At 38.0% G+C, this 23,062-nt stretch overlaps 1 protein-coding gene across 3 annotated transcripts in view; it reads left to right on the plus strand.

Moving 5' to 3' along the window:
• Positions 1 to 23,062, plus strand: part of Plod (procollagen lysyl hydroxylase) — a 170,721-nt gene that overhangs the window by 88,778 nt on the left and 58,881 nt on the right. For all 3 annotated transcript variants that reach the window (XM_083114530.1, XM_083114531.1, XM_083114532.1), the window contains 2 exons: positions 480 to 581; positions 6,136 to 6,261. In XM_083114530.1, the coding sequence (XP_082970656.1) occupies positions 480 to 581; positions 6,136 to 6,261 (228 nt within the window). The remainder of the gene's footprint in view (positions 1 to 479; positions 582 to 6,135; positions 6,262 to 23,062) is intronic.

Below are 23,062 nucleotides of genomic sequence, written 5' to 3' on the forward strand. Positions count from 1 at the left end.
TTGACTGTAGTATTAATATTTGATATGTGACTGATACAAAACCATATGAAGTACATGTGTATAAAGCATAGTTTGTTTTTTATAATGCTGAAAATGTCTCTCTTGTAGTTATACTGTATAAGCAACCAGATAGATCCATTTTTATTCATTTTTTTTTCAAGTAAAGAATGTGCAGGTTATTTACAATGGAAGGTTCAGAGTTCAATAACCAGTGGAGAGACAACTGGTTCGGATCCCACTTTAGACTGAAGGTTCAGTCTCGATTAGCCTTCCTGTGCATAAAATGGATTTAACCAAACTCACTCAAACATTTACAATGGAAGGAACTAGATTACATACAAAAAAGGCCAATTTTTAAGTTTGGTGCATGAATTTTTTTTTATATTTTGTGTGTAAAACTGTTAGCATTAGATTAGATTAGCTTAGATTAAACTACTTTGAAGAAGGAACTACCATGGAATTGCTTTAATTTGTTTCAGAGAACACTGCCTTACAAAAGAGTGTGATTACTACTTGAGTGCTGATGGAGAAGCCCATCTGGACAACCCAGATACTCTGAAACTTCTAATTGAGCAGAACAGGTAAGAAGTTTGGTATTTTTAGTTTAATTTCTTTATGTTGTGTAGTGTGAGTAAATTGATTCTTACTACAGCACATTTAGTAAGTGTGTTGTGTAGACACTTCCAAATAAAGAAAGTCAGTCATATCATCATCAACATCCTTTGCCGTTTCCTGCTTCTGGTTGGGTCAGCATAAAAGTCAAGCCTCTCCATTTTTTCCTGGTCTTCCACCACTCCTCTCTTTCCACGGTTTTCCAATCTTGTCCTCTTCTCCTAACACTCTCAGCTATCTGCTCTTTCCACAGACATCTTGGTCTCCCCTTGGCCTTATTCCCACTCCTTGTGCATTGTAAGCTCTTACTGGTAGTCTTTCTGCATCCATCCCCTTCATGTGTCCGAACCAGCTCATCCGTGACTGATCTATCCTGTCCTGAAGCCTCAGCACACCCACTGTCTGTCGGATCTCCTCATTCCTTATTCTATCCCTTCTAGTCTTCCCCAATATACTCCTTAAAAATTTCATCTCCACTGCCTGCATCTTTCTTTTGTCTCTCTGTCATTGTCCAAGTCTCTGCTCCATACATAATTATTGGCACATAGTATGTGTTCTATATTACTTTCTTGCATTGTATAGGTACATCCCTGTTCCATATTAATCTTCAAACGCTTTGATAAGAGTCCACCACCCATTTGTCCTCTTCTGTTTACCTCCTCATCTATTCATCCACTTCTCTCAATTATGCTTCCTAGATATTTGAAGCTCTCCACTAGCCTCAACTCTTCCATGTCCATCTTTATTCTTGGTTCATTTCTGGTGTTTCTTGTTGTTATTAGTACCTCGCTCTTTTCTGCACTGAATTTCATTCCTGCCCTTCCGATTTCCTCACTCCAGCTATCAAGCTGCCTCTGTACTTCTTCTTCCCTGTTTCCCCATATTACTAAGTCATCAGCGAACAACAGGGCCTTCATCTCTTCACCTCACATACAACGGCATAATACTTTTAAAGCATTAGAGATATTTCATTTATCACCAATATGCCACTGACCTATGTTAGTGACAGCATAGCTGCACAGTCATATTGTACGAGTGTATAATTACTAAGTTAATGCATATGATTAGTTGTTATACAGTGCTCAGTTGATAAAACACATGTAAACAGCGTATTGATATTTCGTATGAGCTCTCAACCTTTGTGAACTTTCTTGTCAGCAGTGTTTCTCTTGCTTTGTTTTATCCGAACTTAACTCTACTGAGGATATAATTTTATCTTGTGTCATTGTGCTGTGTGTGTTTTGCCAAGTGAACAGAATAGCATCACATTTTATTCACTATATAATATTGTAGGGATGGGCCGATATGAAATTTTGGCTGATACCGATATTCTATCAATCCGATACAAAATTCCAAATGGTTCATTGACCTCCTTAATAAATGTGTTTTTTCAGGTGACTGCACTGCAAAAGAAGTTGCATATTTAAACCTTTACTTATTTCCCTTGTAGCCTACGGTTATGTACAAGCATAAAAACACAGTTTTTCGTTGTGATGTTTCAGGAGAACACACGCTCCCTTCATCAGATATTTATTTTTAGTTTGATTAAAGATACAATTATAACTTATAACAATGCTTAAAATTTTTTAACAAAAAATAATCAGTTATGCAATGAATGTTGTCAATGTTACATTGTTGTAATATAGCAACTTAACTGTAAAACAAGCAGTCTATTTTATTTTTATTTGTATAAAATTTTTGAGCACATTCTTTTTTATTCAAAAATTATGAATCCCAAATATCAGGCAATTCAAAATCATCATTGCTTTCACATAGTTTCTTGATGTTTTCAGTTACATTAAATTTTAAAGATGGTGGCTTACTCCACTTGTGAAAAAGAATACTCCATAGTGGCTCTATGTTACCATTTTCATTATTAAATTTATTCCAGTGTTCTTCTGCAATGAACCAAGCTTCCCAGACATTTAAATCTATGTTTCCTGTCACTCTTTTTTTTTTTAAAAAAAAATTTACTTTTCTAAAAGTAGGGAATGGAGATTATCCATAAAAATTATAACAAATGGCAGAATTTTGCACTAAATTATAAGATATTTATAGATATATCGGTAATTTTACTGATAAACTGATACATCGATATGCCTATATTGGCTGATACTGATAGGGTACCGATTAATCTGTCCCATCCCTGTAATAATGTAAATGCTTACTAATTAAAGTGCTTACAATATGAAGTAGCTAATAAAATGTGTTGTCCATCAGTGAGTTATCATTAGCTAAATGTGACAGAAGACTGACAAATAAGAACAAAAATAATTATTTTTCCAGCATAAAGCATAAGCCACTTTCATGTGTCAGAGTACTATTATTTTACAAATGCATAGTATAATTTTTTGTTGTGTATTTTAAATTAGTTAAATTGAGTTAGCAGTTGCTAGCATAAATACGTCATACTGATTTTAATGGAACATGATCTTTGTGACTTACATTCATGCAGACTGCACACCAAGTGAAATACTTCTTTCATGGAAAGAAAATCAGTATTTCACCTTTTGGATTCCTTTATGGTCTAATGATTAATTTTCTTCTTATGGTCATGAGTGGTCTTGTGTTCAAGGTTGAACCACAATTTCAATATTATAGATCAATTACAAGGAAAGCAACCTTCGGTCAAAAGGTGTTTGCGCATCTTCCCTGCCATTCTCGGTGCTTCAATGCAGTGTTGCCAGGTCAGACTTAAATAAATTGGGAGATTGTTTCTTGGGTAAACCAGAAGATTTGCTAAAAAAAAGATCTAATAGTAGCGGATGAATGATGTTTTCGAGGAGAGAGGCATGGGCATGCGCACTGGGGGCAATTGCCATCTAATCTTGGATGGCCGCAGATTTTTTCAGGGAGGGGCAAGCAAGGTATTTTTCCAGGGAGTAAATGAGACATATTCCCCCATAATAGTGCCCCCTAAAAAACACTGCTTGAGTTTGAAGTTATCACGTCCCTGCATCTCAATTATAATAATTGATGTAAATTACTGTGACTTAAATCAACTTATATGTCTGAAATAATATGAAGTTAACATTCATTTTCTGGAAAGGGGGGTGGGTGGCAGCCATCGTACTTACTCAGAGGCACAAAAGCGATGTAAAATAAACATATTGTGGCTGTGTGCATATTACTCACTATATATTATAAACAATACTAAAAATAGTATAAAATTAGTTTAAAGAACTACTTACGTAAGTGAGTATGCAATTGTTGAACGACATTTCAGGGTACAACTGCCCCCTTCATCAGGTTCATAATTCTTTCTAAGCACTAAAACATAATGATGCGTTGTAAAGTGTAATATGAGTTTTAGGTAGAGGGTTGGGTTAAAAACACTTAAAAACAGTCCTTGACATATTTCAATTTAAAAAAACATCGCTATTTAAAAGACCCATTAACACCGAAGACACCCATATCCATTAAGATTCCTTAGAAACAGAAACTCGTAAAAATGATAGAGACGCATGATCAGTCCCATAATAGCCAAATGTGCTGGTTACTGGGACCGACTGGTAAAGGAAGCCATATCCATATCACCGGAAAGCACCAATCTCAACAGGGATGTGGGACTCCAGCTCAGTCACGCCTGGAACCCACTTCTCCGTAAAAACAAGACACCAGCAAATGAGAACACCAGGATCCAGAGAGAGCCAATAGGAAGACAGAATCCAAACTCCGCCACATTATAGTCATGTATACTAACCTACGCTGGTCTGCATTTCTGCCCAACCCTGTGGCCGAGTGGTTAGCACATCGCACTGCAACGCCAAGGGTCCCGGGTTCGAATCCCGGTCGGGCTTGGTTGTTTGTGAATGTCCGTCCATTCATCAATTTCATCATTTCATCACTCATCCCCATCTTCGCAAATTAGCCAAGAGGCACAAAACACGAAGTAAAATAAACTAAATCAATCAATCAATGGTCTGCATTTCTACCTTCCCTGAAGATGAGAGCAATGTATGCCCTTGAAACATTGGAAGCCAACTCCAATTTAACCTGGCTGGTAACCCGAGAACACTTGTTCAAACTTTGAAGCTGTCTATTTCTTTTAGGCTCACCCTGTACATTAATAAACTGAATGAGCTATCAATAGAAATCCTCTGTGAGGCAGAACATAACTCCAAAAATACTCTTTTTTTAAGTATCTACTCACTTTGAGCTCTATTTGAAGTCACATCAACGTATCTCCACCTCTGTAGCGGCAAAGTGGCTTGATGTATCTGCAATGTACTTTTTTAAAAATAGATTACGTCAATCTGATTCCAAATCGAGATTAACCCATCCGCATACCATTTAAATGCCAAATTTTTTGCCATGAAATACCATTTAAATTTGGCCATCTCCCGTGATGGTTGCACATCAAGACAAGATGTCAAATATTGTAAAAACTATCCAAGCAATTTATGTGAAAGTTTTATATATTGAAGTGAAAGTACAGTAATAAGTATTCAGATATGCAGTTTACTTGAAAAATAAATAGAAACTCACCTAATAGTTTTGATCACACACATCTGTCCATTTCCATTCCTCAATCTTTCATATTTTTTTTCCTGCCACAGCCACAGCCACCTCTTCCTCACTTTCACTACATTCTCCACTTCCAAAATACACATTTTCCTCTTTATCGCTATCAAAAAGCAATTTTTCAATTGCAGAATCTTCTACAACATTGTTACGTTCATGTTTGCAAGATGTAACAAATGAAGGTTTCTTTACATGAAAAATTACTGAACAAAACTTGCTTGAAATGGTATGAAAAACTTAGCAGCACAAACATACACGTCATAGATTCGAAAGATCATACAACCTCTGCCATCTATTGACAGGAAAAGAAACTGCATGATGAAAATCGGGAACCCGTCAATTTGACTACCAGGTATGGCAAGCGAATGTCCAGACAGGCCGTCGATTCGACGACTAGGTATGCGGATGGGTTAAAGTGAGTAGATAGTTAAAAAAAACAACAACTGAATACCACATTTTTGGAGTTACATTCCTGTGTTCAGTTTGAAATGATTCTCTCAGTTGCAGGTAGATGGCACTAGTTTTCCCATGTGTAAAGGTAGCCACAGGCAACTTTATTTTGGAAAATACCTACAATGGAGCTTTCAGACGAAAGCAACATGCGACATGTGGGTTTCACACTGTAGTGACAAGAGCTGCTATCCAATGTGTGGAAAAGCATTCACTGCTCATGTACATACTAACCACAGACTAACATGGGGAAAAGGTGCAGATCAAGTGACTTGCAAGCGACAAGTGACACATGGAGCTTGTTGTGACACTTTGCTATGAAAGGTTGCATTTATTTCTGAAGGTTGGTTTACAGGTGACATGTGACACATGTTGCCTGTTGCTTCTGTCTGAAAACCACCTACTGGACAGGTATATGGGCTGAAGCCAGAGGCTTGCTTGGTAGCTCGGTGGCATAGAATGCCAAAGACCCAGGTTTAATCATAGGTTGAGACTCAAATTGTCACTAACTTTTCAGTAACTTGTGTTACATTATGTTTCTATTTGCAGGGGAATTGTGGCACCTTTACTCATAAGGCCTTACAAAGCATGGTCTAATTTTTGGGGAGCCTTGACTACTGATGGATTCTATGCGAGATCTGTAGATTACATGGAGATCATCAAGAATGAAAGAAGGTAGGAACATTTTGTATTTTATAACAGGCTTGGAATGTGGCATGCAGTGGCGTACAAGTCCATACAGTATTGTCTGAATTTAAAAGGGGAAGTTGTCCAGAATTCACGTTTTGGAATTTTTTCTTGCATTGAAATCTCATCATTAAAACCACAATAGCAAGCAATGGACATAAACTCTTCAGGTAAAAAGTAAGCCTATTACATGCAATATTTAGATTAGAGCTACGTGCGAGTATAAAAGAATCTGTAATTAGCATCTTACATCAATTTTTTCTTGTGTAAATTTTTGGGTCACTTTTTCATAAACTACGAGTATATATTTTCCTACAAACTTTCTCAATATCCATATAAATGCTAACAGTTTTACATAAACAAACAAAAAGGTTTCATGCGTCACACTTGAAGATTGGCCTTTTTGGTATGTAATCTAGTTCCTTCCATTGTAAATAATCTGTACATTAGAGTACTGTTATAACACAATTAAGCCTTGTTTCCATGATATGAAAAACTCAATATGCTGACCAAGGCAGAAATTTATTTTATTATAAAACATAAACTAAACGTAACGTTTCAACCTTCTAGCAAGGTCTTCTTCAGACTATGTACAAAGTACAAATGTAACAATGTACAAGAATAGGACGATATATATACACAAAAATACTCCCCTCCAGACTATTAGAAAGTTGTTCTGGAACATTCTAGCAGGTGGCTTTCCCTTGTCAACTTTACTTTCACCTGAAAGTGAATGTGGTTGGACTCTTTATCTCACGCTCTATTTCCTTCGTTCTTCTTCCTTCTTCTCTCCTCTTTCTCTCTTGTCCTTTCCACTCTTTCTAACACCTTCTTCCATTCTTTGTTTATCATCAGTCCCCCATTCCAGTTCATTGTGTCTTCTTCACCTTTCTTCTCTATTTCCTTGGCCTCCTTCCATTTCTCACTAGTATTCTCTTCTCCCTTCCTATCTGCTTAGCCTCATCCCACTCTATGTCATGTCCTGTTTCTCTCGTGTGTTTGAATATCGCATTTCTCTCTCTCTTAAGTCGTACATCATCCCTATGTTGTTTCAACCTGTCTTTCAGCCTCTTTTTCGTTTCTCCTATGTACACACTCTGACATTCTTTACATTTCACTTCATAGATAATCCCTTCCTCTTCCTCTTCTCTGTTGACAAGTAAAGTTGACAAGGGAAAGTCACCTGCTAGAATGTTCCAGAACAACTTTCTAATAGTCTGGAGGGGAGTATATATATCGTCCTGTTCTTGTACCTTGTTACATTTGTACTTGGTGCAGAGTCTGAAGAAGACCTTACTAGAAGGTTGAAACGTTACGTTTAGTTTGTTTTATAATAAAATAAATTTCTGCCTTGGTCAGCATATTGAGTTTTTCATTTTAGAGTACTGTGTGGAACCACTTTTGCTCGCTCAAACTCATTTGAGTCTCCCATGCTCAAATATCATTTCCATGTGACAATAATCGTGAAATATACTTATATGTAAAAATTCACCCTGGCAGTTTCAGCCCATAATCATCTATTTCATTTTCATATATCACTGTGTATTGACAAGATAGACTAAACTATATTTTAACATTGAGATGATGACTGTTTACTTAACTTTCAATTTCACTGCATCTTTCACTTCACGATCCATATTTGAGGGCCCACTAACACAGATAAATTATTGTTGTACGTAAACTACTGGGCTTAGAGGGTATACCAATCGTTTTGCCTGTTCGATCGTTATTTGCTCGAGCAAGGAATCTCTCGACTCGAAATACTCTATCTAGTATTGTCTGTGTGAACTATTAGACGCTCGAGCAAAAAGTCCTCGCTGTAGCAGTCTACTGCACATTTTTACTTAAAGAAATAACTGCCATTCAATTGCTTTAGTTTCGTTCAGAGAACACTGACTTACAAAAGAATGTGATTTCATGGATTATATCCATTTGTTCTTACTTGACCACACATGCACACAGCACGACACATGCCATACTTCACACACAGACTCTGTCACTGCAAAAATATTTAAAAATCCTCCCCATTCCATAGTCAACTCTCTACATGACACTCCACAAGTTCAACTATAAATTCTTTTTTAAATCTTGCGGACCAAGCCCCCCCCCCCCCCCATCATGTGAAAAGTTGGGAGTGGCTAGATTGTTATGATGCAAGAATGTTCATAATGCCCAATGTATATGGGTTAGCAAAATCTTCTGGTTGTGGAAGATAGCGATATAAAACCAATTAACAAAGGAATGTCCATGTCAGCCACAACCGTTAGCGGGAAAGTCTTCTTTCTGATTTGTCTGGCAACACTTTTGTCATCCACATAATTTACTCATGAAGGGAAATGTTTCCTTATGCAAACTTTCATGTGAATTTTTTGTTAACATGGAAAATACTCTGCCAACAATTAAACATATTTACATTTTTATGCACATTTGATTTATCAGATTTAGAGTTTTAGCAAGTTTTGCATTCATATTGTTGGCAATGCTGAGGGGCAAGCATTTGAGAATGAAGACTTCTCTCTGTCCAGTGAGCTTGTGCTTAAAGCCATCAAATACGTCATCTGCGTTTGAGGGAATCATCATGCAGAAGTCTCAAAGTTTAAAGGAAAGACACCCATAAAATATAGTTTTTCCCCCTTGGTGAAGCATCAGTCACATTTTTTTGTTGATATCTTCGAAGATAGATTAACTAGTCTAGCTGTACATGCCTGGTGGTATATTATCAGCTGTTCTGTAGGTAGGAAGTGCTATAAGTGGAGAAAGGTGGTTGTCGTCTAAATTCTTTATTACTGTATTGGTGTACTGACTTTAAAAAGTCTGTACAGTGGAACCCTGATTTTACGTTCATTTTACATTTACATTCAATCTTGATGGTACCAACACAGCAAGATTTTCATCAATTTTACATTTTCCAGCATTTTAAGTTTTTTTTTTACCTTGGACCCCTGAAAATCTAAATTCGAGGTTCCACTGTATATACAATGTCAACTTGCCCTTTTCCATCAATACTGGGTGCATTATAGTTTGTTAGTGCAACAGGCTTGATTACAGTAGAGTGTATTTGAAGAAATTTATACTGATTGGAAGGGAAAGTGGGTTTAATATGGGTACATAGATTATATATTATCTGCTCAGATAGTTTGCAGGTACTGATAGTTTTATAGTAGACCTGTAAGATCTCAGCAGCTTTAGGAATTGGACAGATTTCAATTGTTTTCCAGCATGCTGGAAATCTCGAAGTTATATTGAAAAGGGCATGAAGCAGGAATGTAAGATTTTACGAACTGCTTTATGAGGGGTCAATTATGTCAGAGACATCATTTTAAAAGTTTTTAAATGGCTTGCTCAATTTCATTTAATGATATTTCAGATATTTAATACAGGGTCCGGCAGAGTAGTTAGATGCTTTTGAAATGTGAATAACACACTTAATTTTCAAAGGTACAGAAATGTATTACTACAGAAATACAGGTTATTGTATGCCATTTTTATTTACCACGACAGTTCGTGCAAAAAAGAAAATGATGCCTTCAATTTACTTCTATTCTCATTCGAAGGCCTTTTTCCTTTCCTTTTAAATGACCTACGTAAGATCTTGAGTCAGCGCTTTGTCCGTTTGAACAATTGAAAGAAATTTAAATCAACAATCGGTGATCCGGTGAGAAGTTGGTGGCCTGCTTAACTATTTGTCAGCCCAGTAAGCATGGAGCCCTGGAATGTTCAACATCGAGCGTTTGTTGTGGAGGGATTCTTCAAGACTGGAGAATCTGTCTGAAAACTCAGCGTCTTTTTCAACGTCATTTTCATGTGGCACGCCATGGGCGTGTACCAAGCTGCAACACTATCCTCGCGTGGGTGCAGAACTTCAGATTGACAGCATCAGCTATGAATAGGTCACCACCTGGCCGTGTTCGAACCCATGGCGTGCCACATGAAAATGACGTTGAAAAAGATGCTGCGCTGCGTTTTCAAAACTGATTCTCCAGTCTTGAAGAATCCCTCCACAAAAAACGCTCGATGTTGAACATTCCAGGGCTCCATGCTTACTGGGCTGACAAACAGTTAAGCAGGCCACCAACTTCTCACCGGATCACCTATTGTTGATTTAAATTTATTTCAATTGTTCAAACGGACAAAGTGCTGACTCAAGATCTTACGTAGGTCATTAAAAGGAAACGATAAAGGCCTTCGAATGAGAATAGAAGTAAATTGAAGGCATTATTTTTTTTTTCCACGAACTGTCATGGTAAATAAAAATGGCATACAATAACCTGTATTTCTGTAGTAATACATTTCTGTACCTTTGAAAATTAAGTGTGTTATTCACATTTCAAAAGCATCTAACTCCTCTGCCGGACCCTGTACATAAAGGTGTGAGTTCAGGTTTATATTCAGAAGATGGTTCTTTGGAATTCACGGATTCAAAATAATTTGCAGATCTGGGATACTTTTGTTATCACTAGGGGCAGATTTTTTAATATTTGCATTTTTCCCTTGGGAAAAATACATATGCTTTCAATGGATCAATTCATTTGACTTGATTTGGATTAATCTGGCGAAATTTTATACTGCATATAAATGCATATTTGGAACATTAGTACATATTTGAGCTTAGTGTGTAATTTTTATACAATCCCTCATTTCAAGTTTGCCTTTGTTCTTTGTGTCAAGAGTAATCTATATTGCTTGATGGTGGTCAGTACGACATGCAATAACTGGAAACTATTGTTGTGAAGATCACAACCTCCTACCACTCGGCAAGCGATGTCTAAAGGAAATTGAGTGCTAGTGACAACAGCAGAGCATTATTTGTTGATTAGCTGTCGGCACAGTATCTGTGCGTACCTGTTTCAGAAGCTCTCTGGCTGTCAACAAGACTGTACGGTGCCAGACTGCGAAGTTCTATGAATTTTTATCGAAGGATGGAAGTTGACTGCTCTCATCGTATTTTGACGGGTCAGCTATTGCTGCACATTTAGGTGGCAGTAGTTTGCAAATTAGGCATGCCTATCATGTAGATGTCATCTACTGGTATGAACTTAAGCACCTAACAGCACTGATGCTCAATAATGAAGATGACATTGAAAGCTTGGTGATGTAATCAATAAAGAAACAATGACTGGAGGAATTTTACTTTTCTTATAACGAAAATTAAGGCATAAAGGCTTAATCATTATACTATTGAAAAATGTATAATATGTAAGGTGCAGTGCTTCTTCAGTGAATAGAAGGCAACAACATAGTGTAGTGTGATGTCAGGTTTAGGCATTGGGTTCGAGCCATGATGTGACATACATAAATATAAATAAATAACCTGTGGTGCAACAGCCCATTGAGGACTCGACCCTACCTACCAACTGCCAGCCTCACTCCTACCTGATCCTACTCACTCACTAACCTAACGTGGGAGAGATCATTCAACCAGTTATGGGGTAACGTGTGGTCAGCATGACGAACCCACACTCGTTGTAGGTTTCCATGACCAGGTTATGCTACTCATTCATAGCTCCCCAATTTCCTCACGATGGTGGGTGGCCACCGGTCCCATACCCAGGCTGCAATCTCACAAGAAAAGTTGTTACGCTCCCCCAGGAGACTCGATCATGCACACGTCCCGTAGCCAAAGCATGGCACCTTAGACCGCACGGTTTCGGTGCAGGGCATGACGGGACATAGCTCAGTGAAATGAAGAATAAAGATTTGGGACTCGTTGGCCACCTCTACCCTGAATGGTAAAAAGCAAGATGACAAAGACCAGCCTGGGTCCAGAGAATAATAACGCCCGGTGCGACTATAAACCAAATTTCCTGCTGTCTCCAGTCCCCAGTTGCTGCGCACATCAAGGTCAGCAATTTCTCTGGTGCCTTCTGCCATCTCCAAGGTGCCAGTCTTCCTTCCAACTGCCACCAACTACACCAACAGAAGGCCGAGAACACCGAACAAGGGGAGCACGGGGTGAGTAATGTTCAGCTGACTCTAACTCCCCTTGTTCGGTGTTCTTGGCCTTCTGTTGGTGTAGTTGGTGGCAGTTGGAAGGAAGACTGGCACCTTGGAGATGGCAGGAGGCACAAGATAAATCGCTGACCTTGATGTGTGCAGCAACTGGGGACTGGAGACAGAAGGAAATTTGGTTTATAGTTGCACCGGGCGTTATTATTCTCTGGACCCAGGCTGGTTTTTGTCGTCTTGCTTTCTGTTGGACTGGAACTGCCATGGAAATCTCGTTGACTTTGACAAACTGCGATGATGTTCTCCGCAAGTCTTTCCAAAATGTATTGTCGATTTCCCATCTCCAAGGTTTTTTATTGTTCCGGTTTTCTTTCTGATGTGGTGGACTTTACACCTTCAGCTGTTTAGTTGGAATATTCCTTGGTGGAGGTGATAAATTACATTGGAATTTCATTTACCGCTAGGGACGTGAAGTTTCAGTTTTAACCATAACACCGCAAAGTTGAGGAAAGCAAAATAAAGTGTTTAAGATGTACGTATTTGGGTAGATTAAGGATGGCAAATTTTCGGTGCTTTGTAATCGCAAAATAAAGCAAATTATGCCATTTTTCAGAATAACATCGAATTTTGCATTTCAACGCGAAATATGCATTATAAACTGGGGATAACACTTCTTCTATTAAGAAAGAACTACCTCAAGTGCTATTAGATCTGTCAATTGTTGTCTAGCTGCTGATAATTCGATTCAAAAGAGATTGTCATGCCTCATTTATTGCAGTTTGGTGCAGACATGACTTTAATGTGTTTAACCTCATCCTGAAATAGAATTAGTTCGGGGGATATTCCCAGAAGGAAAAATTGGTAGGAATGGGAAAATTTTAAGGGAGAAGCATCTGTTGTGCTTAGGGGGTGGGGGGTGTATTTGAGATATTAAAAAAAAACTGTTTTGAGGTCGCAGAGGGAATTCTTGTCATTGTTAGGGAAATGCGATGTGCATGATTGTGTTCAAAGATTTGGGTGTTATCATTCAATAAACTTTCATATGTAGTGTCTGATGAGATGAAATAGTTTTCCAAATGGAAAGAAATTGGGTCATTTCCCACAAAGGTATTTTGTCATTAAAACAAAAATTTGTCTGAATTTTCCAGAACTAATACAATGTGAAAATATAAGGAACAGTAAAAATGCATGTAAAAATAACACTGATTTTAAAATAGAAACACTGAATTTTGCCCTAAACCGCAAAAAATAACACCGAATTGCAGTAAAATATAACATCGAAATTTAGGGAAAAACAAAACTAAAACTTCATGTCCCTATTTACCACTGGCAAGGGCCATTGCCTAGCTGACTCTGCAGAACCGAGTGGAAATTTCTTATCGCTCAGCTCTGCATCCAGTGCAAGTGCATTCATCAGTAGTTATTTACTTTCAAGTAATCTCGAGTATTCAGTTTAATATTTTATGTATTTAGAATATTTTCTGGTGATTTATATAGAAATTGTCACAGGTAGTTAAAACATGGTCCATTGTAAAGCCTCTTTCACATATCGCCATCTTTACCAAGGCTTTCACATACTGGCCATTATTCCTAGCCATCATTGACCGTGAACATCTTGGCCCCTTCTTTTATGGCATAAATACTACATCGTGTTCAAAGTCATGACAACCTGACCAATACTTAATTTTTACATTGGACTTTTAACCAATGTTGTACTGTAATTATATTCTGAAATTTCAGATCCTTTTTCTGTCCCAGGAAGGTGCTGGTTTACTCTTTCTATCTCTGGCGATATGAAAAGAAAAGAGCACAACCATTATTGATTAGGGACCTTGTTTATAAATAATGTATGTATGGCATCCAAACTTGGGAAAGAATGTGTGTGTTCTGAAGTATTTGTTGTCACTGTATCCCGTAAAAATTATATGATGAATTTGGAATTTTAGGTTTTGGTAAAGATTTCAGGGTTTTGTAAATCAGAGTTCTGTCCCTGTAAAGGATTTTTTTTAAATCTCTTGTGCACAAAATAATAATAATAAATTTTGTTATTATTATTACAATAACTTTCAGAGAAATCTTTGAATCTAATTTAACATCTGTTTCCATTAATACTGCATTGTGCAAAGAAGTTGAAAATCTTGATTTATAACACAATAAGTTGATAATGCATTTAGTGGTTTCCAAAATTTTTAATTACTTGTAGTTCAACAAATACAGTGGAACCTCGAATGAATGCTTTTGAGGGGGGGGGGATCAAGATGAAGAAACTTAAATTGTGTAAAAATCCAGGAATGTAAAAAAAGGGGATTCCACTACGTGATAAGTAATGCATTAAGATTGCTTACATATAAGTTTTTTTGAGCAAAATGATATTCATTTTTTTAAGACGTTGAGAAAGTAATGTTGTTCAGAAGAATTTCTTAAAGATGAAATTTCTAAAAGGCATGTAGCAGAAGATGGGCTCCCACGTAACCCAATGGTTAGCACTCTCGCCTTTGGTGTGAGCAGTCCCAGGTTTGATTCCTGGCTGGTTTTGATTGTGAGGATAATTTGAGAGCTGCTTGAAAAGAAGTAACAGGCTGTACTCTCAAAAGCCGGAAAGCAGCAGTGATGGGACTTGATGCGCTGACCATGCGTCACCCAGTGAAAAACTGCTTGTCAGGCCTTGACCCTCAAAGGATTGTTACATTACGAGTTGATTTGCATAACAGAAGAGGTTGGTAGAAGCTCTGACCACCATATCTTAATCACATGGCCTTTTAAACTTCTGCTTTTGAACTGATGTTCTCCTCTTGTGAAACATTAATTAAGCAAGGGATGCTAAAGAAGAGGGAAGATGAATTTTAATAAGAAACTTTTAATATTATTTTTGAAGTCTGTGCTTATTTCACATAGCCATTGTTATTTATTCTTTGAAGTAATATACAGGGAAGTATACATTATTCTTCTTGCGTACATCCATTAGAACGAATATACGTAAACATTTTGCCCCATAGTTTTAAAAAACAAATCAATGTTGTGTCTAATCAAATGTGTAGTACTCAAGGCATGGACTTTCCATTGCTTTTGTTCTTCTATCTATTTCACATCATCATTCATACCCAATGCTACAATTTTCCTATAGAGGTAGAAAAAGCAAAATGCAATGCAGTACATCAATGTGGAGCCATCTTGTTTTAAATATGTGGCATTGTACAGTAGTGCACTCTATATCTGTACTGTATCATTGAAAATTTCATACTTTCATGTACAGATGGTAAAAACAGTGTAAGAGTTGTGTGTTTATAATTTTTTCCAAGTTTATGAAGAGAATGTTGTACAGAGTGGTCACAAAGTGGGCGTACTCCCCTTTATTTCCGATAACACGTTCGTTGTGGTTGAGTGCTTGATATGGTTTAGGAGTCCAGATCATTAGTATGGAGACCGTATTTTTCGTAGCACAGCTGAATTCTGCATCATGTTCTGGCAGATGTTTCGTGGAATAGTCCAGGATCACGTGTGTGAAGGCATCTTCCACAGCTGCTCAAAACTCTGGAGCTGTATGATACCAGTTATTTCTGACTCTGTCATTGATGAACCCCTAGAGGTGAGGTCAGGACTTCTTGCAGGCCAAGCTAAGGGAGCTGGGTAATCTTCAGAACCTCTTCCAATACTTCCTGCGAAAGGTCTTATGCAGGCAAACGACACATGCTAGACGAAGTTTGCCAGAACAAGGTGCAGAATTCTGCTGTGCTACAAAAAGGACCGTCTCCGTACCGATGTTCTGCGCTCTTAAAGCATCAGGTATGTGTCCATATGAAGCATTCAACCATAACCATCATAGTGTCAAAAATAAAAGGGGCTACACCCACTTTGTGACCACTCTGTAGATTTGAATTTACATAATTTAAACTTTGACGTGGTTGGAAAATATCATAATGTATTAATTTAAATATATAGTGATATGCAATCCTTATGTCCAGGAGTACAGGGTTAAATTTCTGGTGGAGGTAGACTTCACAGGTGTTCAGATCTCACTTAAACTCGAGGTCCAGTCCCGATTACAACAGCTTTGACAAAATATATGTTAATACAGTGCCTTTCATGGTCAAGTCGCCCTTGAAGCTGCTGCTAGCACTCCGAGCGGTGAGAGCGCATCTGCCGGCAAACTGGATGCAACATCCGCATAACTGGAACTGCTAGCTATGTAATGAAATAAGCTCCTACAATTACATTGACATTTACAGTTAAAATTAGCACGTACCTTGTTACAAGAGGTGTTGGAAATGTTCTCCTCCTGCATCCACACATTTACGCCATTTTTTAAAAAAAAAATTCACTAACTTGTATCAGTTCCTCTTCTGAAGTTGCTTCATTTTCTCTCTTGATTTTTACTTTTAATGTATGGCCTCAGGTTTAAAATTGTGGTAGCTCCCCATGCAGATGTCATGGAAATGTCTGTTTCTTGTGCAAGGCATCGGAGGGATTTTTGAGGAGTATGTTCCAATTGTGCTCCAAAGTTTTCTTGATGTCCATGCCGTTCCACCTTCGCTTCTTATCAAGACCACACCCTGTTTCTCTAAATTTGTTCACAAATTTTTGAACAATGTCTCTGTGTAGAAAAGGGACAATCTGGGAATTCTTCTATAAAACACCTAATTTTGCTACAAGAATTCATAATGACGTAAGAGATGTACATAAAAATGTGTTGTTTTAAATTGTACTCATAGTGTGGAATTATTAGACCAGTACTACGTAAACTAAGACAAAACAATCTGAAACACTTGTTAACATCTTAACACTTCACAAACACCCGCTATCTGGATACAGACGCACCGACACGTCTAGAGAGAGAATGAAAGTATGCCAAGGTCAGTGTAAAGCTGTGGGTCTAAATGCCGGCAGACGCACTCTCCCCGCACGGCATGCCATCTGCCGCTCCAGGGGCGACTTGACCATGAAAATCACTGTATATGATGCCAAGAGGTAGTGGGATCGTGTCCCACGGTGATTAGCTTGTGACGTTCCTTCTGGTGTGAGCCACAGAATTATCACATCATGGTAGTTGCCCAATCCCCATGTGCGGCAGAGTTGTGAGATTCTCCTTTAGGTTGCGGCTACACTGAGCCCTCTCAGGTCGTTCTGTTAAAAAATTGAAACATACTTCCTTACCTTTACCATAGTTTTAACATTGAAAACCATACTTACGTATGTGAGTATGTTGTTCCTATTTCCCTTTCTTTAGAACTACGTTTCGGGGACTAACTATCCCCTTCAGGTTCGTATAAAAAACTAGGTACTTAACATGGTACCATGTCAAAATGTAATAAAAGGATTGTGGACAAGGGTTGGTGCGGATACATTTAAGATATTATATCCCCCCTCTAGACGTATTTAAAAAGCTCATCGTTCTCTAAAAACTTGCACAATTACCCTATTCCCATGTTAAGAACGTTAAAAGACTAAAAATCTGTATGTATCACTATGTACAACTTGCAGTTTCGGCTTTTCCTGCTCAACTGTGTTTCCTAATCTACATGAAGGTCACTCCTCCACGAACGCTTTCCTCTCCCCTTTATTTTCGTATTTCCCCCTCACTATCGCGTCACAAATGCAACGTAAATTCTCGTTCTTCTCGAGCAGCTTGGATAACTTCCGGAGTGACGTGGAAACCGATATTGGGTTCAATCTTCCGGGTTTTATCCCATATTTTGAGAAAATTGATCCACCCTTCTTCTAAATTTCCTTCATCCCTGTTAAGATTATTCTTCCCCCCTCTACAAATATTTGCAGTTTCGTACACTTTTCTTCCTAACTTTCTCTTATCCTTTCTAATGATTTCCTTTTTTACAATTCTATGTCCGCTTTCCAAAATGTGTTCCGAGAGAACTGTTTTGGGAACATTTTCTTTCATATCTTTTTCATGTTCGCTCCATCTTTTACCCATATTTCGACCAGTCTGTCCTATATATTCCTTCCCACATTGACATTCTATTCGATATACTCCTTTCTGTCTTTCCGGTATTTCCTTCATCATTTTTCCTTATAATCAGTAAAGTATTTTTCCACATTCTTTGGGGAATGCATCCACAAATGCAATTAAAACTCAATAAATCTTTCTCTGTTAAAATATTTTGTAACTAACATATCACATCTTTTTACATTTCACAATCAAAGTCCTTTCATCTAATTGTCCACTGTTGTCATGGCAACTCATTCAACAACAGATATATCTGTGCCGGACTGGATAGTTTTACAAATGTCTAGAAACAGGAAATGACTTCCGCTTCCTGTATCACTTTTGATCATGCATACATCCAAGAGTTTACCACCTTGACCTTCCCCCACCCTAGACACTATTATCCTAATTACACACAGTTTGGTACATGTGGCCTCCCCGATGGCGCAGTGGTAGCGTCGTCGCCTTGTAATCAAGGGGTCCCGGGTTCGATACCCGGTGGAGGCACAAGTGGTTCGGATCCCACTTTAAACTGTAGGTCCAGTCCCGATTAGCCTTACTGTGCATAAAGTGGACTTAAAACAACAAATCAATCAATCAATCAAGTTTGGTACATGTAAGGGAGGGTGGGGGACAATTGCTCCCTCCAAACTGCACCCTCTTTCTGGTTGCACATTTGTAGCCCTTGCGGGGGGATGTTTTGCTACCCCAGTACTTCAAAGTAAGTTACTAGAACCTTCCTTACCTAGAAATTTTTCAATTACCACACAGATAGGAGTATATTAAATATGACTCCACAGAGAACATATCCCCCCCCCTTCCCATATTTTCTGTTATTGCCACAAAAGGTTTTGGGTTCGAATCCCAGCCTGGGCATGTGTTCCCTTCATAAATTGTTCCAGCCATCTTTCATTCACGTCACCTTGATTAACCTAAATATGCAGAAACATGTTAAATATGCAAATTATAAATTTGGTGCCAGCACAGCAACGCAATATTTCAGGTGATTTCTTTTGACAGCTTATGTGAATCTAATTAAGGGCCAACAAGTGAAGGGGAATATTAGAAGGATGTGATTGACGTTCGTAACATGTTCCCACTGAGAGCGGCAGGATGAGAGTTGTTAAACTCATTGCCGCAGGAGATTGGTGATAGCATGAGGGAGAGGGATTTATGTGAGGAACCATATTAGCATTATTTGGATGACCTCCAAACGGTGACAGGAGGAGAATAACATGCATTACAGTCTGCTTTCCTTCCTTCAACATTATTGAAGTTTTCTTCTTAAGTTCACTTTGTGCACAATAAGGCTAATCAGGACTGGGTCTACAGTTTAAAGTGGGATCCAAACCACTATGTGCCTCTACTGGTTGTCGAACCCAGGACCCCTTGATTACAAGGCAACGATGTTCCCACTACACCATCGGGAAGGCCCAATTTTAAAATAAAAGAAACAATTACAAGAATTTTTTTCTCCCCCTAGGTTATACACAGATAGGGTTGACCTATAATTTTTAAAGAGAAATTCATTTCTCTAAACTTTGTTTTCGCTTGGAATCGAAACTGGGACCTCTTGATTTCAAGCCAACAGTAGTGGGAAGTTCAAGAATGAAAAATGAAAAAGAGTACAAATAATTTTTATGGCAATGCAGATCAAAGAAAAGACAATTAAGTTATTGAAGTTCATCGTATTTGGAAAATTTTTAAAGAGAGTTTCGAAATTGAAGAAACGTGATTTCAGTAAGCAATCATTATACAAGAAATTATAATTATGCCAAAAGTACACTAAAAGTATTACTTTGCATTAAAAATAAACTTGTCCTTGAAGACTGTACCGTGATGGCATGAAAAGGATGTGGAGGTAAAGCTCTACACATTCTCGATCTCAACGATACTGTAGGTAATACGATAAGCACCATGCTCTGGCTGCTTTACCGACATGCATCAGAGGCTAAGTGGGCCCCAGAGCTACTTATGCATAGGCATTAATCAAAACATTTTCACCTAATATTATTTCATTGTTTCATAGTTGTATGCATGTTAACTATTTTTCTGGTAGGAGTCCACACTTAGGGTATAGAGAACTGTCTGTGAACTTAGATCTCTACAGTCTTATGTGGCCCTATACTCGAAACACCCCTGTATATCATTGGTTCAAAGGAATACAGCAGAGTAGGCAGGAATGATCTGAATACCAAACATTGCATATTTTGCATGATATAAGTAAAGTGAACCAGCCAGTCATCCTGAATTTAGATGGTATTGACATCAGTGCCTGCAAATGGAAAAAGTTTCAGAAAACGTTCCACATTTGTCCAAGAGAGTAATTTTCTTTCCTCGCATTTTTCAAAGGAAAAAATAATACTGTGAGATGCTCTGAGCATGAAAGTAAAATCCATCCAATAAGAAGGTCCCCAACCCTATTGTATCCCAGACCTCGCTGATGGCATAGTGGTAATGTTGTCGCCTTGTAATCAAGGGGTCCCGGGTTCGATACCTAGTGGAGGCACATAGTGGTTCGGATCCCACTTTAAACTGTAGATCCAGTCCCAATTAGCCTTACTGTGCATAAAGTGGACTGAAAACACCAAATCAATCTATGAAATGCGTTGTATTCCGGAATTGATCACAGCACTGTAATTGGCATTACAATTAATTCGTCATGTGAGAACCAGATGCAGTGTTGGCTGCTTTTAACATATATTGTATCATGACGTTGGGTTTGAGTCATGCCGAATGGAACGTAGCTCAGTGAAATGAAGAATGGAGATTTCAAATTTGGAACTCGTTGGCTACCTCTATCCTGAGTGGTGGAAATGAATGAAATTGGGAGTTAGTGTCGACTGAACGTCACTCACCCCACCCCTAGCTGTTGTGGTTGGCAACGGTGGTAAGAAAAACTAGCACCCTGGAGATGACGAGAGGCACCAGAGAGATCGCTGGACTTGATGTTGGTGTCAACTGGTGACTGAGGCGGTATGAAATTTGGTGGGCAGTCGTGCTGGACGTGATTCTGATTTCCGGATCCTGGGCTTTCTCTTTGGCTTCTTGCTCCTGTCGGACCAGAACCGCTGCACTATTGTCGTAGACTAGATGCTGCCTCATAATGCCACAATCTCTTGGTCCGTCTCGGCAATCTGCATCAATGTTCTCTGCAAGTCTCCTCAAAAGGTGTTGTGTGTCGATTTCACATCCCAGAGGTTTTTATTGTTCAGGTTTTCCTCCCAATGTGGTGGACTTTGCACCTCCATCTGTTCAGTTGGGGTATCCCTCGGTGGAGGTGGAAAGTTACAGTGAAGGTGCATTCGCTGCCGGAAAGGGCCATTGTCTATCTGATTCTGCAGAACTTAGTGGAAATTTCTTATTCGCTTGTCGCTGCATCTGGAGGAAGTTGGGGTGAATGACCATTCAGCTGATGAGCTTGAGGACGATTTTTCGATAAATGGAGATCTTGAATTTTGAGCTCCCAATTCCTTTGAAGATCTCTATTTGTAATCAGATCAACACATCTCTATCTTTTCTCCTTAATGGTCAAGTGAAGTCATGTATCTCCAATTTACTGATTTAATATTTTATTTATTTATTTTAAGATACAGTGAACTGACTCCAAATAGAGTTCTTGAAAGTGAGTAGATTTTGTCAAAAAACTGAACTCTGCCTTTTTTTGAGTTGTTTCTCTGGTTCCCAATAACGAATTGTCCATTGCAGCATAGAATTCTGTTAACCTTACTACTTCTTTAAAAAAGTAAGTCACCTCTTCTTATGTAGTGATAATTATCATTTACAGTAGAATAACATGTAAGGTATCAATGGATAAGAATTTCATTTTCATTTGGTGTGCTCACTGCCAGACACACTAGTGTGAAAAAATGGCTAGTGATCAGGAGATGGTGTATTGTGGGATTTCCTAGTGTTAGAACAATGAATTCTTATTCAAACCTCAGTATATTGTTACTGCTATCATAGTCACAGATATGGATATGCTGATCAGTGTATGGCCTGACATGATACACAAATTGAATTTTTGTGATGTTAGTAAACTTTTGACTTTTCCTGTCGATCAATGCCTTTGTTCTTCCACGACAGTTACTTTATACGATAGGCGCAAATTTGCTTCATTTTTTTTGTGGCTCCCTGTAGGGGTAACATCGTTGCCTTGTAATCAAGGGGTCTCAGGTTTAATTCTCCGTGGAGGCACATAGTGGTTCAGATCCCACTTTAAACTCTAGGCCCAGTCCCAATTAGCTTATCTGTGCAAAAAGTGGACTTTAAGCAAAAACTCAAACTCAAGCTTCATTCTTTTTGAACCTGTATATAATGTGGTTACATTTCTGTAGTACTCATCTCTAGCATGTACAATGAACAGTTTTTTTTCTACTATTATAAATTGAAATCATGTTTAATTTAATGAAGAATGAAAATCCAAAGGAATTTACAATTCTTCATTAAACAGTTAATAGTAACTGTTAATAATAACAGTTTGATTGTTAAACATATTTCCACATTCTTACCCATAGTTTTTTTATTTATTAAGTAGATGATCAAAGTTAAACATTCAAAAAGTTTCAAAACCACATTTGTTTCTTAAAATTTCACTGCATTTCATTCATTGTATTTTTATTTAGCGATATACTGTACCAGATGATTCACAAAGCAAAATTAAAAAGTTCAAGAGCATCCAGGATCACCCATATCTTTCATAAATATCACCCTTGCATTTAATTTTTGTATCTTGATTCGGAAATTTCTCATTCTTTTCTTTAACTATGTACACGTTGGGAAGTTTGTTAACAGTACTTTAGTCTTTGCCGATACTAAATTTTACTTAGAACTTTTTTATCCATTCTTTGGACATTTCAACTCAATACAAATTAAACTTCATAGCGGGATAATTCTTTGAAGGGC

Source organism: Lepisma saccharinum, chromosome 29, assembly GCF_977018435.1.
Source record: "Lepisma saccharinum chromosome 29, izLepSacc3.1, whole genome shotgun sequence".
Lineage (NCBI taxonomy): Eukaryota > Metazoa > Arthropoda > Insecta > Zygentoma > Lepismatidae > Lepisma > Lepisma saccharinum.